Here is a 17,705-nt window from a genome sequence, read left to right as displayed (position 1 = left end):
CAAAGCTGACGCATTCCACGCAAAACTAAAAAAAATGGACTGGACATAATTATTGGCACCTTCTCCAAATTGCAAGAAATAATTGCATTCCAAGTCTGTGATGCTCCTGTAATTTGTAATTAAACTCACCGGTATCAATAACCAGGCGCTGACAATATAGAAATCACACCGGCAACCAGATAAAATGGTGAAAAATGGACCCAACCTTTCTGTTGTGTGTCTCTGTGTGCCACACGGAGCATGGAGAAGAGAAAGAGCAGCCAAGAAGTGTCTGAGGATTGGAGAACACAAATTGTGGAAAAGCACGGACAATCTCAAGGTTACAAGTCCATCTCCAAAGATCTTAAGTTTCTTGAATGTGCGCCTTACTGTAATCCATGGTTGTTTCCCTTCTCTTTGCTGCCTTTTAAATCCTCATGTCTTCTCATGCTTGGGAAGAACTTCCCTTTTCAGCTCAGGGCCTCTTCCTGTAGTGCTGGCTCAGGTTGCAAGCCTACACACAGACACCGTGTATCCATTCCTGAGACAAGGCAGTCTGCTGCAAAACAGAAGTTCTGCCCAGCATGAGAAGACATACAGATTTAAAAGGAAGAGCAGCAAAGAGAAGGGAAACAACCATGGATTACAGTAAGGCGCACATTACAGTATTGTTTTATGTTAGAAAATCTGAGGGTTTAATGTCACTTTAATGTTCCTGTGTCCACTGATGTGCAACATTGTCAAGTAGTTTCCATCCCGTGGCACTGGAGAGGATCTCCCCGGACGAGGACGAAAGAGAACAATTCATCAAAGATTGCAACGCAGGATTGTTGGAATGGTAGATAAAGACCCTCCGTCAACTTCAAGCTGACCTTCAGGCAGAGGGTACAACTGTGTCAGCTCGCACTATACGTCACCATCTGAGTGAAAAGGGACGCTATGATAGGAGACCCGGGAGGACCCCGCTGCTGACACAGAAACATAAACAGCCAGATTGGAGTTTGCCAAAACTTACCTGAGGAAGCCAAAATCTTTTTGGGAGAATGTGTGAGGTCAGACGAAACAAAATGACAGCTTTTTGGTGCGGCCCATCATTCTACTGGTTTCAGAAAAAGAAATTAGGCCTTTAAAGAAAAAAATACAGTCACACACAGTGGTGGTAGTGAGGGGGGGTTACGGATGTTTTGGGGTTGCTTTGCTGCTTCAGGCACTGGAATTCTTGACTGTGTGCACAGTGGCGTCACAAAGGGGGTGCGGGGTTGGCGGCATACCTTATCCCGCCGGGTGACTGTCCCCTCCTCTCTCTGCCGGCATCCATCACCAAGATGGCCGCCGGCAGGTATCAGAATACTGACGCGCGATGTCGTCATCGCGCACGCGTGTGGTGACGTCACGCTAATGCGCAGTGAAGTCTCGGCGGGGTGACACTCGGTTACCGCTCCGGGTGTCACCCAGCCTCGGGATGCCCCTGTGTGTGCATGTCATTATGAAGACTACCAAAGAATTCTGGGGTGCAATGTAGAGCCCAGTGTCAGAAGGTTGGGTCTCCGTCAGAGGTCATGTGTCTTACAGCAGGACAATGACCCCAAAGCACACGTCACAATGCACCCAGAAATGGTTTCAGACAAAGCGCTGGAGAGTACTGGACTGGTCAGCAATGAGTCCAGATCCAAATCCCATAGAGCACCTGTGGAGGGAAAAGGAACTTTCCAATCTGAGAGACCCGGAGCAGCTGGTGGAAGAAGAGTGGCCCAAAATTCCTGTAGAGAGGTGTAAGAAACTCATTGCTGGTTACAGGAAGCCATTGATATGTATTTTTCCCAAGGGCTGTGCTACCAAATATTAATGGAGGGTGTCAAGAATTTTGTCCATTCCATTTTTTGAGTTTTGCGTGGAATGTGTCAGATTTGGCTTTTTTGTCTCCACTTTTTTGTGTCATACCAATACAAACAAAAGAAATAAACATAAGAACGCCAAAACATTTGTAATTGCAACAATTCTCTGCGCGAAGTGGTGCATTATCTGACAGAAACGCAATATGTTTGGCCATGACTATACATAAAACTAAAGCTGAGGCTCCCAGAATTCAGATTCAGGCGCATTCGGATGCATTGAACCGAAAAACACATCTGATTGGGCATAAAAGTCACACGTCCGATTCAATTTTTTTTTTTAAACAAAATTCGGATGGGACACAAAATTTCGGAAGCTGAAATTCGGACGCATTCAGACGCATTGGGTTTTGGAAATTCAGATGTGTCCGAATTTCGATTCGGAACGAAAAGGAATCACACATGTCTAGCATGAGGTGGTGACACCAGGGAAGCGCATATTCACAGGGCTGAGTGGAATGGTGTCAGTCGTCACAAGGGGGGTGCGGCCCTCACCCGGGTGTCACCATTGCAGGGGTGACCCCAAAATGACCCCCCTCTAAAAAGTCAGGCACTCGGTCACGGACCGAGAGCCTGACAGTGTCAGGAGAGAGGAGGGGACCCGGCGGCATACCTCATCCCGCCAGGTGAACTGCCCCTCCTCTCTCCTCACCAAGATGGCCGTCGGCAGGCATCAATCAAATGGTCGCACATGCGCGATGAGGTCATCGCGCATGCACAAGGTGACGTCAGGCGCGCGATGACGACACAGCGGGGGCGTCACCTGGTCTAGAGACCGGGTGCCACCCGGCCTCGGGACGCCCCTGTGTAGAAATCCAGATTTATTTGTAGTTTGTGACTACGGGGGCGAAGGTTCTATTCCTGTTATTTGTATCGTGTCGATGTATTCGGTTATCACTAGGGGGAGCTGGCGCTATTGGATCGTCTGTAATAACGTGAAATATGACTTGGAACCTAATTGGCTAAAGGGTTACAGGAAAAAGGAGGTGGAAATAAAAGGTCAATGAAATCTTATATAGAGGGCGGCCAGGGTAACGTCTCATATGCCACTCCTGAGCCGTGACGCGGTGACAAAAGGCTTTGAGCGGGTCGCATTTGTGAGGTCATCACTTTGGGGAGAGATCTGTGTTTTGCCCTCGGAGGATCAGGAGCGCCGTGGGCTACACCAGCTGTCCGGGGAGCACCCGATGTGAGTTGTAATGCTGTTTTATCGGATTTTATACGATGCAGATTTTCCAGGAAGTCCAAGCACGGGAATGTCAGGATTAGGAGAGGAGAGCAAACGGAGTGTTCTTAAAGGGGAACTACTAGAATAATACCCACAGCCACTTTTTGAACTCACTTTGAAATAAGAGGTCATTTTTTAGCCGGTGTGCATACCCTGAGCGAGCGTTGGCACAGAGGAGAGCGCGGAGGTGGATTGAAGGGGGATGGGCACGCATTTATTGATGCATGAACCACAACTAATCTGTATGTATTTGATATACAGTAACATTAGGGATGAGCTTCGGATTGGGGTGGACCATAAACTCGACCCAAACCCAAGCCGCCGCAGTTTACCAAATGGTTGTTATAGGGTGCCCTGGGTTTGGTTCTCTTAGATGTTTGCCAATCTCGCATATATGGCTGGGTTTGGTGTGCTCATCACTAATTAACATTATTTATCTGCCACTTATATCCCAGGCATATGTTGATATAAAATAGTCCTCCATTTCCAGCAGTGACTCGGCTGCTTAACTCACCCAGCTTCCCCTTCTAACATTGACTCAGCAGCTCAGCTCCCCCTGCCAGCAGTGACTAAGCAGCTCAACTTCCCCTGCCAGTAGTGACTCAGCAGCTCGGCTCCCACTCCTAGTAGTTACTCAGCAGCTCAGCTCCCCCTGCCAGCAGTGACTAAGCAGCTCAACTTCCCCTGCCAGTAGTGACTCAGCAGCTCGGCTCCCACTCCTAGTAGTTACTCAGCAGCTCAGCTCCCCCTGCCAGCAGTGACTAAGCAGCTCAACTTCCCCTGCCAGTAGTGACTCAGCAGCTCGGCTCCCACTCCTAGTAGTTACTCAGCAGCTCAGCTCCCCCTGCCAGCAGTGACTAAGCAGCTCAACTTCCCCTGCCAGTAGTGACTCAGCAGCTCGGCTCCCACTCCTAGTAGTTACTCAGCAGCTCAGCTCCCCCTGCCAACAGTGACTCAGCAGTGGAGTTCCCCCATCCTTGCAGTTACTCAGCAGCTAGCTCCCTCTTCTCCCTCTGCTCCCCCCTGCCAGCGGTGATTAGGCAGCTGAGCTCCCCCCTGCCAGCAGTGACTCATCCCCTCATCGCCCCCCCTCCCCAAAGTAACAACATAAAACAGAGAATTCTTACATTGTACTGAGCCGCGGTCACAGTTGCAGGCTGTAAGAGATGAGGAGTATTTGGCGCTGTCATGGTTGATGTCGGTACCGGTCTGTCTCTTGCAGGAAGATGGAATTCTCCGCCATCCTCGCTCTGTTGGTCACCTTCCTCATCACCCTCCACTTTCTCATGTCATGGTGGAGGCAGACCAGACGGTACAGGTCACTGCCCCCCGGACCCACCCCGCTGCCTTTCCTGGGCACCCCGAATTACATGGATCAGCAAACCGCCGTAAAAAACTACACCATGGTAAGTGACCTCTGGGGACTGTGGACTGGAGCATGCTGGGTAATGTCACAGAGGTGCCTCTAGATTAGGCAAGATAGTGAGACTCCAAAGAGCCCTGGTGAGACCCCACTGGGGAGTATCACCAGCACCAGTACTCTCTAGGGTCTCACCAGGGCTAGGTGGGGGTCTCACCAGGGCTCTCTAGGGTCTCACCAGGGCTGGGTGGGGTCTCACCAGGGCTCTGTGGGGTCTCACCAGTGCTCTCTAGGGTCTTACCAGGGCTATGTGGGGTCTCACCAGGGCCCCCTAGGGTCGCACTAGGGCTCCCTAGGGTCTCACCAGGGCTATGTGTGGTCTCACCAGGGCCCCCTAGGGTCTCACAGGGGCTATCCTCGGTCTCATAGGGCTCTGTGTGGTCTCACCAGGGCAACCTAGGGTCTCACCAGGGCAACCTAGGCTCTCACCAGGGCTCTCTAGGGTCTCACCAGTACTCTATGGAGTCTTACGAGGGCTGCGCGGGCCACGTCTCACTGATGCTGCGCAGGCTGGGACCGGGTCTCACCAGGGCAGTGCAGGCCGCATCTCGCGGACGGGAGCGCTCAGGACTAGGTGCCGATGTCTCTATCTGCCTCTGACACTAAACTCCTCCCAGCCAGATTGAGATCCTTGTGCGGTGGATGGAAGGGGTGACGTCTCTTCTCATTGGCTGGTGGGCGGAGCTCCAGAAGGCCAAGTGGAAGGACCAAGGAAGCGGATGAGCTGTCAGTTTGACAGCAACAGGGCTGAGAGCTCATACTTTACCTGGCTGCGTCGGCAAGGTAATGCGCCGGCAGGGCAAATTAGATGGCCGTGAGGCTCCTGGGAGCGCGAGGCCTTAGGCAACCGCCTCATTTGCCTAATTAAAGAGCCGCCTCTGGTTAATGATATCTACAGCCTTCTCAGGGGGCATCAAGTGGGGTTCTGACATTATTGTTAGAACTTTATTTGTAAAAATCAGCAGAACAGAATTTTCCCAATTATAGGAGGGAACAGGAAGTGGGAGTGGTCTGGTGGTATGGAGGAGAGTGCAGGAAGTGGGAGTGGTCTGGTGGGGTGGAGTTGGGAGCAGAAGGAGAAATCCTGGTGTGTAAGGGGTTGTCCTCTTCAACCTTTTACAGATGACTGTGAATAAGAACCCACCATGTAGATCCTGAAGAAGTATGGCATCTTTGGCCATGCCCCCCCCCTCCCCCGAGGTCTTCAAGAGTTCATACATGGTATCAAAAACAGAGAGAGAATGGAATACCATTCTACATGTTCCCTTCAGCATGGACGATCCTCACTTTTTCAGTTCAGGCCCACTTGCACACGGCTAGAATGTGTAAGAGATTTTGAGTGGTTGGAATTGTTCTTCATCAAATGTCTATGTACAGTGCAAACCTGCCATTTTGTAGCCTGCACACCTGACCCTCATTAATCACCTATAATACTGCGTGCTGGTGGGTCGACTGTCTGTGGTGACCTCCGACTCTCTGTTTTTGTTTTGCCTACGACAGCTCAGCCAAAAATACGGCCCAATGTTCACCCTCTGGAAGCTGTCCGAGCCGGTGGTGGTCCTCTGTGGTTATGAAGTGGTGAGTGACGCCCTGCAGAACCACGCCGAGGAGTTCAGCGCCCGCCCAATTGTACCCACGCTGCACTTTCCCACCGAGGGATACGGTATGATTGCTGGAACTTTTCATGTAACTCAACCTGCCCGGCTGTACATTATACGGATAATTCTTCCCCGTCAATGATAAAGCTTGTGGTCAGCTAGAAACAGGTCCTGAATATTGCCCTTTGTCCTCATTACTATTTAAATCATTCATGTGCTTCATCATCTCTGCTGGTGCTGTAAAAAGTGGACCCGTCAGTATAATTTAACAAGTCTGCAGGATTAAATCACTGACAAAGCATTTCCTCAGTCTCCCCTCCCCCAGTGATCAATCTGCTGCAGGCAGGAGGAAGCATTTCCTCAGTGATCAGTCTGCTGCAGGCAGGAGGAGGCATTTGCTCAGTCTCCCCTCCCCCACAATGATCAGACTGCAGATAATCTATACGTGAAATGAATACATTGTCAATCGCAGGATTTACTTCCAGAATCGTATATAGAAATCACAAGTCGTCTTGACTACCCTGCTCTTTCCCCCAACTTTTCCATTGAGATTGTTAGCACAACTATTCATCCCTCCCCCCATGCCAAGGTGCTAAGTGTAATTCTTGACCCGGACCTCACCTTTCTTCCCCACATCCAATCACTATTCAAATCCTGCCGCCCTCACCTCTGTCCCTCTCTGCCAATCCCTCCACTGGCTTCCATCCTCTGCCCCTCTCTGCCAATCCCTCCATTGGCTTCCATCGCCCGTCCCTCTCTGCCAATCCCTCCATTGGCTTCCATCCCCCACCCCTCTCTGCCAATCGCTCCACTGGTTTCCAATCGCCCAAAAAAATGAATTACAAAATATTAACAACCACTTACAAAGCCACCCACACTATAATCTCCAACCTCATCTCCAAGTATCACCCTAACTGTCCCCTCTGCTCCTCCAAAGACCTCCCAAGACCTCCTGCTTTCCAGCTCCCTTGTCAACTCCTCCCAAGACTTCTCTATAGTCTTGTCTCCCATCTTATGAAACTCCCTACCCCAACCTGTCCGGCTATCTCCTACCCTGTCTGCCTTTAGGTGATCCCGAAGAGTAATTTCTTCAGGGAAGCCTATACTTAAAGACGGGACAGGCTTATGCCAGAGATCAGCCAGGGACCTGTTAGCAGAGTTGTGAGGTTGGGGAACCGTAGGAAGAGGTCCTGCTGCTCTTTGTATTTCCGAGGAGAGGACATCTTTGGTGGCTCTTTATTTTGGGTGTTGGAGAAGCTCTGGCTGATCTCCGGCGTAAGTTTATAAGAACAATAGACATTGAGACCAGATGGTTCCCCTTTGGTTGTGGCCATTTGGTAGACTGTCTATTAGTATGCTGATAACATGTATTTTATCCCGCCATGTATTAAATACATATGAAGAAAGACGAGAGATGATTTTAGAAGGGTGTGTGACTGGATCCTCCGTCATATATCCCCCTGCGACTCCCACCATCAGGTAGGAGTAGCCGGCACAAAATTAAAAATTCAAACTCTAGTCCCTCTAACCCTGAGGAAGCAAGTAGCAGAATGCGTTGCAAGCTGAGACCACTGTGACTCGGCATCTGAAGATACTCAACACTTTATAGAGCTTTTGAGTTAACCAACTGTTATATTGTAACCATGATTATCCCTTACCTGTATACAATGTCAGTTTTATCGAATGGACTTCCTGATCAGCGAGCTGGAAGTAAACATGAACATCCATTTTGCAAAGTGTAAATCTACTCCTTTAGTAAATCAGCTCCACAATGTGCAAGATTAGGGGCGAGATTTTGCTATGGGGGGCCCACGTTCTCTAGTTTCACACTTTATTGATCAGCATGTTCTCGGTAGGCAATTCACTGACCATTTGCTTCCTCAGATATAAACGGCCCGCGATGGCGTCCTCTGCGCCGCTTCACCATCACCACTCTCAGGAACTCTGGGATGGGGAAGAAGACCATGGAATCCCGCGTGCTGGAGGAGGCCACTTACCTCAACCAGGAGGTGGCCGAGACAGAAGGTGGGAGGAAATTATTGTTTGCTTGAACTTTTTATTGCAAAATTAATTCTGTGAAAGAACTAGAAGTGCAACAATCGGCTGTGATTAGAAGATAACTAATGAGTTCTTTACAGTCATCATCTTGACAAACAGCCGGCTCCAACTCTCTCTGCTCGGCTTCACTGATCTTCCTGTCTAGTACAAGTGCAAGTGTCCAGCAGCTCTGCTAGCTTGGAGAAGAGAGGACGAAGAGCAGAGGGGCGCAGAGGGAGCGGAGGGGAGGGGAGAGGAATGCCTTGCTGTGCTTGTGTGTTTGTGGAGACCCACACAGCTTACTAGCACACACAGGCAGAGTTGGATTTCCCACAAGGCCAACCAAGGCCCAGCCTTGGGGCAGCAGGGGTGTGGAATTCCTATCCCCCGACGCCTGTGACATGCATTTCCAGGTGTCCGGCAGGTAATTGTTTTGTACATTTAGCCCTGTTTTGGGCAAGCAGAGCTAAATGTACAGCGGGGAAGCCGCCACTTGTTTAGCACATGTGATCTTGGCGATTTTGACGAGATCACTTGTATGCAGCCTGCAGATCTGCCATTCTCCATGGTGGGGGGGGCGTGGCGGGTAGGGGGGCGCATTGAGGAACCTGGCCTTGGGGTAGCAGAGAGAGTAAATCCGGCCCTGATCACATGTGTGGTACCATAGGGCACTGCAAAGGAAAGGAGCCACCCTAAAACTGGACTGCCAATCTCTATTGATACAGTGAAAACAAAGAATAAAGAAAACTATTGCAGACAATCAGAAATATAGATTTTGGTTTTAGAGATGCTTCAACCTTTTAGCTGCCACCGCCATATGCCTTACGTCGGCGGCAGCCTGGAGCTTCTTTACATTTCTTCTGCAGGCTGTCGGCCTTCTGTTGTTTTTTGAAGTTCGTCCCTGCATTGGTGCACCACCTATGGAGGCTGCTGTTTAGCCGCCCAGGCCACTTGTAGACAAAGAGAATCACCTGCTGAGAAGAACTACTTCAGGACCAGGATGTTTATAACAATATGGAAGAAATTGTCATTTGTTTTATCAGCTGTAAAAGTTACCTATTTATTTTTTATTTTTTCCCAGGAAAACCTTTCAATCCGTTACATATCCTGGCCAGCGCCGTGGGGAATATTATCAGCTTGGTGCTGTTTGGGGAACATTTTGACTACAAAGACCCGAAGTTACACGAGCTGATGACTCAAATTTCCGGACACATTCGAAGCATCTTGTCCCCATCGCATATGGTAGGTCACTGATGGCAGAATTTACTTTGTTATATGGGGCAAATTGATGGGTTCAGTCAGGGGTGGGCAATTCATTTTCTCAAGAGGCCACATGAGAAACTGGGACTGTTGTGGAGGGCCAACATATCAGTGTGAAGGTGCATAGGTACACAAGCAGGGGCATCCCGAGGCCTGGTGTCATCCGGCATGCGCGTCAGTATAATTGACGCCTGCCGGCGGCCATCTTGGAGGATGGACCCTGGCAGAGAGAGGAGGGGACGTTCACCCGGTGGGATGAGGTATGCCGCCGGGTCCCCTCCTCTCTCCTGACATTGTCGAGCTCTCGGCCCATGACCGAGTGCCTGACTTATTAGTGGGGGTGACACCAAAATGACTGTCAGTCATTTTGGTGTCACCCCTCCAATGGTGTCACCCGGGTGCGGGCCGCACCCTCCTTGTGCCAAAAGGTGGAGCTGCAGGAGTGGATGGATAAAGATACTCTTCTGTCCTCCTGTAATACTGAGGGTAGCGAACATATTTGACATCAATGGTTGCTAGAACCACCGGCGCCCCTAGCAACCAATAACTGCAGAAGAGGTGGACACCTGATGTCATTGGTTGCTAAGACACCAGGTTTAAGGTATGGAGTGAGGGTAAGGGTTGGATGTAGGGCTTGAAGTGAGTGTATGGGTTAGGTTTAGAGGTTGGAGTGTGGGTGTAAGGGTTAAGTTTAGGGTTTGAAGTTAGTTAAGATTTAGGTTTAGGATTTGAAGTGAGGCTAAGGGTTAGGATTAGGGTGTGAAGTGAGGGTAAGGATTAGATTTAGGGTTTTGAGTGAAATTAAGGCTTAGTTTAGGGTTTGGAGTGAGGGTAAGGTGTAGGGACTGGAGTGAAGTTAAGGGTTAGATTTAGTGTTTGGAGTAACGTTAAGGGCTAGGATTAGGGGTCGGAGTGAGGGTCAAGGTCAGGTTTAAGGTTTGGAGTGAGGGTAAGGGTTTGGTGTAGGGACTGGAGTGAGGGTAAGGGTTAGCTTTAGGGGTGGAGTAACGTTAAGGGTTAGGATTAGGGGTCGGAGTGAGGGTAAAGGTTAGGCTTAGGGTTTAGAGTGAATTTAGGGGTTAGATTTAGGGTTTAAAGTGAGGGTAAGGGTTAGGATTACTGTGTGAAGGGAGGGTAAAGGTAAGTATTGGGTTGTATGAGGTTAATGATTGGGTATTGGTATTAGTGCAAGTTTGTTGGTTAGGCTTAAGGATTATTGTGAGGTTGACGGTTAGTTTTAGGAGTTAATGTAAGGGTCAAAGGTTAGGTATTGGAATTATTATGTTCTAATAGCAGTTTTATATTATAATTATAATTGCAGTTATAGTATATCTAAATCTAGAACTTTTCAATGTAGTTTTGGATTGAGTGAGGGAAGGGTGCTCTCTGTGCCCTTGCTAATCTATATTCCCCGGTGACCACTGTCACCAGAACATACAGTAATGGGAAGCTTAACATTTTAGATTTCTTATAGAAACAGGAGGTGAGAGTAAATCTTCCAATAGGGACACTTGTTGTAGTGGCAGCTGTCTAAGTGAAGATCTACTCTCACTTCGGAGAGATTTTCAATCACATCCTGTTGTGTTGCAAGGTCAGGAAGTGGGGAGAAATTTCCTTAAAGCGATACAGACAACAACAAAAAGCTAACGGGTATCACTTCTTCCTTACTCCAGAAAAAGCAAGAAAATGTTTTGGCTTTACATAAACTGCAAAGTGTAGCTGCACCTTCAGTCCATTACATTATATGTGGCTCACCACCCCGTTCTCAGCCACCCCGGGTTTACTCACTTACCTGTTGCAGATTTATTGAGATATCCACTGTGCAGGCATACCATGTTATGGAGAGATTGTGAGGTCATTGGATAGGTATCCTTCTCACTGAAAAGACTCCGGAGTTCTGCATTAAGATATTAATTGCTTCCTCTTTGTGTCTCCGCCAATTAGCTCTGCAATGTCTTCCCGTTCCTTCTCAAACTGCCAATAGTGCCAAAGATCATCTTTAAGGAACAGTCCTACCTGCAAAACTTTGTGCTGAAATACATTGAGGAGCACAAACGTACCCTGAACCCCGAGGCCCCCCGAGATTTCGTCGATCATTTCCTGCTCAAGATAAAAGACGTGCCTACGTGAAAAATATTACATTTTGATTTGTTTTCCTTACCCTATCCTCATCTCACTGGTCTCGTCTTTCTTCCCATTTCGTAACCTATCCATTTCCTCTCCTCCTCCTCCTCTCTCCTCTTTCACTTTTTTTCTACACTTCCTCTTGTTTTTTCTCATCTTTTTTTTTTCTTTCTTTGGTCTCCCCTTTCTTTCCTTTTTCCTCTTCTCTCCGTCTCCTTTTCCCTCCTCCTTCTCTCCTCTTCCTACTCTCTCATCTCCCTCTATTGTTCTTCTTTCCTCTCCTTCTCTTCTTCTTCCTATCCTTGTGTCTCTGATCTCCTCTTTTTCCCCCTTACATTACCTATCAATTTCCTCTCTTTTCTTCTTCTTCTTCTTCTATTTTCTCCACTTCCTTTCCTCTTGTTTTTTCTTCTTCTTCTCCTTCTCTCCTCCCCTCTCCTCATATCTCCCTCCTATTGCTCCTCTCATATTCTCTCCTCTTCCTCTCTTCTTCCTATCATTGTGTCTTTGATTTCCTCTTTCTTCCCCTTATGTTACATATCCATTTACTCAACTCTTCCTCTCTCCTCTTTTATTTTCCTCCTTCTTTTCCAGTTTTCTTCACTACCTTTCCTCTTATTTCCTTTCCTCTTCCTCTCCTCTCTTCTTCCTCTGCTCTCCCCTTTCGTTCCTTTTTCCTCTCCTTTCCTCTCATCCTTCTCTCCTCTTCCTCCCCTCCTTTCTCATCTCCCTCCTATTGCTCCTCTCCTTTCCTCTCTTCTCTTCTTCCTATCGTTGTGTTTTTGAGTTCCTCTTTTTTCCCCTTTCATTACCTATCCATTTCCTCTTCTCTTCCTCTCTTCTCAGCTTCTCTTTTCCTCTTCAGCTCCACTTTTCTCCACGTTCTTTCCTCTTACTTCCTCTCCTCTCTTCTTCCTCTGCTCTCCCCTTACTCTCCTTTTTCCTCTTCCCTCCTTTCTTCTTCCTATCCTCATCTCTCTGATCTCCTCTTTCTTCCCTTTTAATTACCTATCGATTTCCTCTCCTCTTCCTCTCTTCTTCTCTTCCTTTACTCTTTCTTCCTCTCATCTCTTCTTCCTCTGCTATTCCCTTTCTCTCCTTTTTTTTGTGAGTGTGAAAGGGCCCTTTCCTTGCCTTGCAGTCGCAGCCCCATACTTGTTGCTCCCTCCTCCATTCTGACAGCGGTTCTCTCTTTGTCTTCCCAGATGGAGCACGAAGAGGATCCAGATTTCTGTGACCTGAGTGTCCTGAATGTTGGGGTGGGACTGTTGTCAGCAGGTGCTGAGACCACCGCTTCCACCCTGAAATTCTCCCTGGTCCTAATAGCTCACTATCCTGACGTCCAGGGTAAGTTCAATAATACCCTGTGCAGCAAGTAGAATGGAAAGCTTGTTATCTTTGTTACTTCATCATGATTGTGATTAGAGATGGGCTGCCGGTTCGAGTCGAACGTAAGTTCGACTCGTACATTGCCTGTTCGAGCATTCGCCGAAGTTTTTGGGGCGTTCGCGCTCTGTTCGACCGCGCAGCGTCCCACAAGGCAAAGCGCCCTCTGAAGCTCTAATTGGTCTAACAGGTCAGGTGCAAGACTTTGCCCAATCAGGGCTCAGTATTGAGTTAGAGCCATGATTGGGCAAAGTCATGAGGACTTTGTCCAATCATGTCTCGCCTGTCAGATGATGGCAAACTACACAATTGGGCGGAGCTTGCTGTCACCGCTAGCTCCACCCAATTGTGTATGTTTTGCCGGCATCTATCAAAATGTCATTAGGCGGCGGGAGTCAGCTGGTTGTGGGGACGATGCCTTGTCCCCATCGGCATGGGGACAAGGTGCTTTTCCAGGGGTGACCCTGGAAAAGCACCCTCATGTGGCCTTGTGTAGGAGGGAGTGCTCGCTCTCCACCCCCCCCCCCCCGCTTTCCGGCCCTTCCAGGCCTATGCTCGGATCAAGGGTCTGGTATGGAATTTTAGGGGGGACCCCACATTTCCTCCCACCCCAAATTCCAACCAGACCTCAAGGGCCTAGCATGACTTTAAGGGGGAACCCCCACACACTTTATTTTTTACATGGGGCCCCTCCTAAATATTCCTACCAGACCTTAAGGGTCTGGCATGACTTTTAGGGGGAACCCTACGCTTTTTTTTTTTTTAAATAAAGGTCCCTTCAAACATTCCTACCAGACCTAAAGGGTCTGGTATTTGGGTGGGGGAACTGCACGCTTTAAGAGTAAAAAAAAAAAATGTAATATTTTTTTTCTTTAGTAATATCAGTTTTGCTGCAGCAGGTTCTATAAGTCATGTTAAAATCACTGCTCCTTTAAAAACGTTTTTTTTCCCATTAATTCCTGTCCCCAAGGGCAGTACCCGGACCCCCATACATGTCCCCCAGGGCAGTACCCGGAACCCCCATACACCTTTTATGGACGTTTCCAAAAGTTCAACCCCCATTGACTTGCATTAGGTTCGAGTTTGTATTAAAACTTTTCGGCCGTTCGAATATTCGAATACGAACCGAACACGGGGGTATTCGGCCCATCACTAATTGAAATGTACCCAAAATAAAAAGAGACACCAACAAAAACCAGGCAGAACCCATCCAACACGACATAGTAAAAGAGCTCCGCAAATGTTGAGTTTGCTCGGTTCATGTAAGATTGAGAACCAAAAAATAGCTTTATTCATGGATTCACTAAGCTATTTAATGGGAGTGTTATACCTATAGTGGGTCGGTCCTCCCTTTCACATTCTACAAACATTAATTTGAGATTCTGGTCCATCAACACCGCACTTGTATATATTGACCTCCAGCTGCAGCTCATCCACTCACTCTTGGGTTACCAGATAACAGTATTCTAACAACCACGCTGCCAATTGCATTCAAATAACCATCAGATTTGGCACTCGCCGGATATGTCAGAGCCGCATTTCTGAAGGTCTATAATAGGCACGTTCAGATACCAGTGCCGATACTTGCCATTTACACGAGAACTACCAGGGTCACAGTGGTTGCAGCGGGGACCTGGCTCTGGTTGTCCACCATGGTCCTGAAATCATTAGTCCTGTATTGTTTTAGAAAAATTGTCACATGACACTAAAGAAAAAGATATATGTACTTGGTCTGGAAAAAATGGTAACGATGCATCCCGATTATACACTGAGTGGCCAGATTATTATGACCAACCCATCAGTACTTCGCAGATGATAGCTGGGCGGAGCCAGCCGTGATCTCATGGCTGGCTCCACCCAGTTGTAATAACAGATCAGCATCCCCAAATGACCAGGGGATGATATTTTAGTACATAGCTCCCTGGAACATAGCACCCTGGGAGATAGGAAATGTGGAATTGTGAGTATTATAATTATGTGATTGAGCGCAAAACAATAACTTTCTCAAAAAGGAAAACAATAAGATGTTTTGGGAATCTCAGTTGTGACATTCGCGGGGTTATCTATATACTGATTTGGGGCTTGTGGTGCTTCCTATATAGAGAAAACCATTAAAATGGTCAAAAAACATTTATATGACAATCTGTATGACATCCAAACCTTTCATTAAAGGTTCCCTCTTACTGGACGTGGTGGCAACATAGATATTAGTGTATGCGTGTTGTTGTATATTGGCCGCTACTTGTGTCTGGATTGGGGTTCTTTGGGCTTCTTGGCAAGCTTGCTGGTCATGTTTTGGGGAATATGGAGTTCTTGTGATAATTTTCCAGCATGCTTGTTGATGTCCAACAATGCTCTTTCGATAGTAATACCTCGTGACTCCACGAGATGTTGAAAGGTGATGCGAGGAATCTGACACGGCACTGTGGCCCTTCTGTTGTCTTGTACCAGTCTTGCCACTCTCCGTTCTGCCCTAACATTGACTAGTCGCTGACGGCCACAATTCGCACGCTCAGACCCAGATTTTCGGCTGACAGTCCGGTCTTTAAACACTTTAACAATGAGCCCCTCTTGAACATTTAACGAATTCTGCTGTTTTGCTGATACTCGCTCCATGGCTCCGAGCGCCAACAATCATCCCGCGTTCAAAGACTGTTACATCGCGTTGTTTACCCGTATCTTCAGAAACAAATCACTTCTACTGTCGTGGTAAACAACCCGCTTCCCTATTTATAATGGTCTGGCCCTCTAGCAACTTCAGCGCCAAATTATAATAGAAACATCCAGTGGTTAGAGCGCACTCCTGTAGGACAAATTTGCTAGCTGTGGACATCGCATCAAACAGACTGTGGAGAACATTCTGTGAGAGACACCAGGGCATATAGGCTCACATCCCAACTGTAAGTCATCAATTTGTCCCCTTTTTATATGCCTAATCAGTTTTGGTTGTCTGTATTGCACTCTGATATACATTTTTCCAAGTTCAGCACATTGGGCCATTACTCTTATCATAGGTAGTCGCGCTCCTCAAAAACGAGTTTTTTTGTTAGCGCCAAATTATAGCTAATGTGCCTACAAACGTCAGGTGGTCATAATAATCTGGCCACTCAGTGTATACATATAAGCAGAAATCATACATTATAACAGGGATGCACAAACCACAGGAGCCCCGTATGCTCCTTGAAAATGGCAGCTGCCTCCTAACTTTTGAGTTTTTCTCTAGTCTAGTCTTGGAACTGGAAAAGTATCTGTACATGTACTTGTACCGAGTACCATACTTGGTATCTGAGCATCCCTAGTCTATAAACACTTTTGTTACAGCCTCCCGATCATCGGTTCTCCAGGTATTGGAGCGCAGCAACACCAACCGCCCCATGCTGCTCTTCCTCCTTCAAGCTCTTTGGTCACTCTCGAGCTCCACAGCCGCACAGCTAGCCGGGACGGCAGCTTCCATTTTCCTGGGACTTTTCATCCTTCCTCCGGCATATCTGGCAGGAACGTGATACACAGTCACAGTTAAAATTAAAACCGTGCAATCTCAGTTTATTTATAACAAAGCACAATGATAAACGCCAGCCCTATCATGCCTGGCATTTTTTGTCTATTGACCTTATCAGAGGCATAGTGCTGGCTAAACAGCTACGTCCTTAACCACTTCAGTACCGGAATGCAGTACTCTCTCTCTTAGTTGTTTTAATTTTTATTGTTTTTATTATAATTTTTTTTTACTTTTTTTTTTTAATTTCAATTTTATTTTGTCACTTAACTTTCTTGCTATCACACAGAAGCCTAAAACATGGAGCTTGGTAATGGTGCACTAGATGCATATATTTTATGAAGGTTTTGCCAGGCGTATGACCTCCTCCTCCCATTCAATGGTTCACTTATAAAAGTTACACCCGGCGTATAGCCAGGCACATGCTGTTCGCACGGCACTGGCTCCCCCTAGTTGATGTTATAGGGAATGCCTATACTCGCCAGTGCCGTGCAAATATAGCGAGGCGGATCTTTTATACATGAACCCCTGAATGTACAGGTCATGCACAGAGGGAGGAGGCACTCACTACATTAAAGGGATTTTTTCAAGTAAGCTTTGATTGCATTATCAGAAACACCTCTACTATGTATTCCTATTACAGTGCTGATGTTAGAATAGGATGTGCTGGGACTTTATAACTCCTTTTAAAACCTCTGAAATGTGATTCTGAATCATTCAGGCGGATTGGAAGTAGATTTATCTTTACATTGGTATTATTCCCTTTTTTAGCCCCATTCATATTATTAGCCCTTTTAGGGAGACCTTCTTTGTGTGCGTATTGTGGAACCTGGCCTTGGGGCGGCAGGGGGAGTAAATCCGGCCCTGCTTATCAGTTGTGTGCCTCAGCAGAAATGGAGATTTATTGGAGCGGGATCCATGTTTATAGTCTTCATCTATCTAGTCCTGGTGAACCTCAGCCTCAGCTTTCTGTTCTTGGCAGACTGGTGAGGAACCCAACGTGAACCTCTACAGTTGTAGTCCAATCACCTCAAGGTTCAACATGTTGTCTCTTCTCAAATGCTTTTCTGCTCCTCAGAACCAAGAGCTACTGTAGCCTGTATGTATGTCTGGCCATTCTCCTCTGACCCCTTTCATCAACAAGGTGTTTCTGTCTGCAGAACCACCGCTCACTGGATGTTTTCTGCTTTCCACACTGTAGCCCAGCTCATCCCCGTTGGCTGTTGGCTATGATGGGTTCTTCTGTCTTCTAGAGTTGGACATTTGCCAACACACCTGAGGCGTG

General features: G+C 47.5%; 1 protein-coding gene across 1 annotated transcript in view; it reads left to right on the top strand.

Moving 5' to 3' along the window:
- Nucleotides 1–4,323: 4,323 nt before the first annotated feature.
- The window catches only part of LOC108791986 (cytochrome P450 2C29-like), a 16,592-nt gene continuing 3,210 nt past the window's right edge, over nt 4,324–17,705 (top strand). Inside the window, exons 1-6 of the mRNA XM_018562650.1 lie at nt 4,324–4,505; nt 6,020–6,182; nt 8,002–8,142; nt 9,236–9,396; nt 11,359–11,532; nt 12,744–12,885. Coding sequence (XP_018418152.1) covers nt 4,326–4,505; nt 6,020–6,182; nt 8,002–8,142; nt 9,236–9,396; nt 11,359–11,532; nt 12,744–12,885 — 961 coding nt within the window. The 5' untranslated portion in view covers nt 4,324–4,325. The remainder of the gene's footprint in view (nt 4,506–6,019; nt 6,183–8,001; nt 8,143–9,235; nt 9,397–11,358; nt 11,533–12,743; nt 12,886–17,705) is intronic.

This window comes from Nanorana parkeri, unplaced genomic scaffold (assembly GCF_000935625.1).
Source record: "Nanorana parkeri isolate BGI_ZX_2015 unplaced genomic scaffold, ASM93562v1 scaffold588, whole genome shotgun sequence".
In the NCBI taxonomy this organism is placed as follows: Eukaryota; Metazoa; Chordata; class Amphibia; order Anura; family Dicroglossidae; genus Nanorana; species Nanorana parkeri.
The sequence above is the reverse complement of the archived record's forward strand: the minus strand, read 5'-3'. Positions and strand labels throughout refer to the sequence as shown.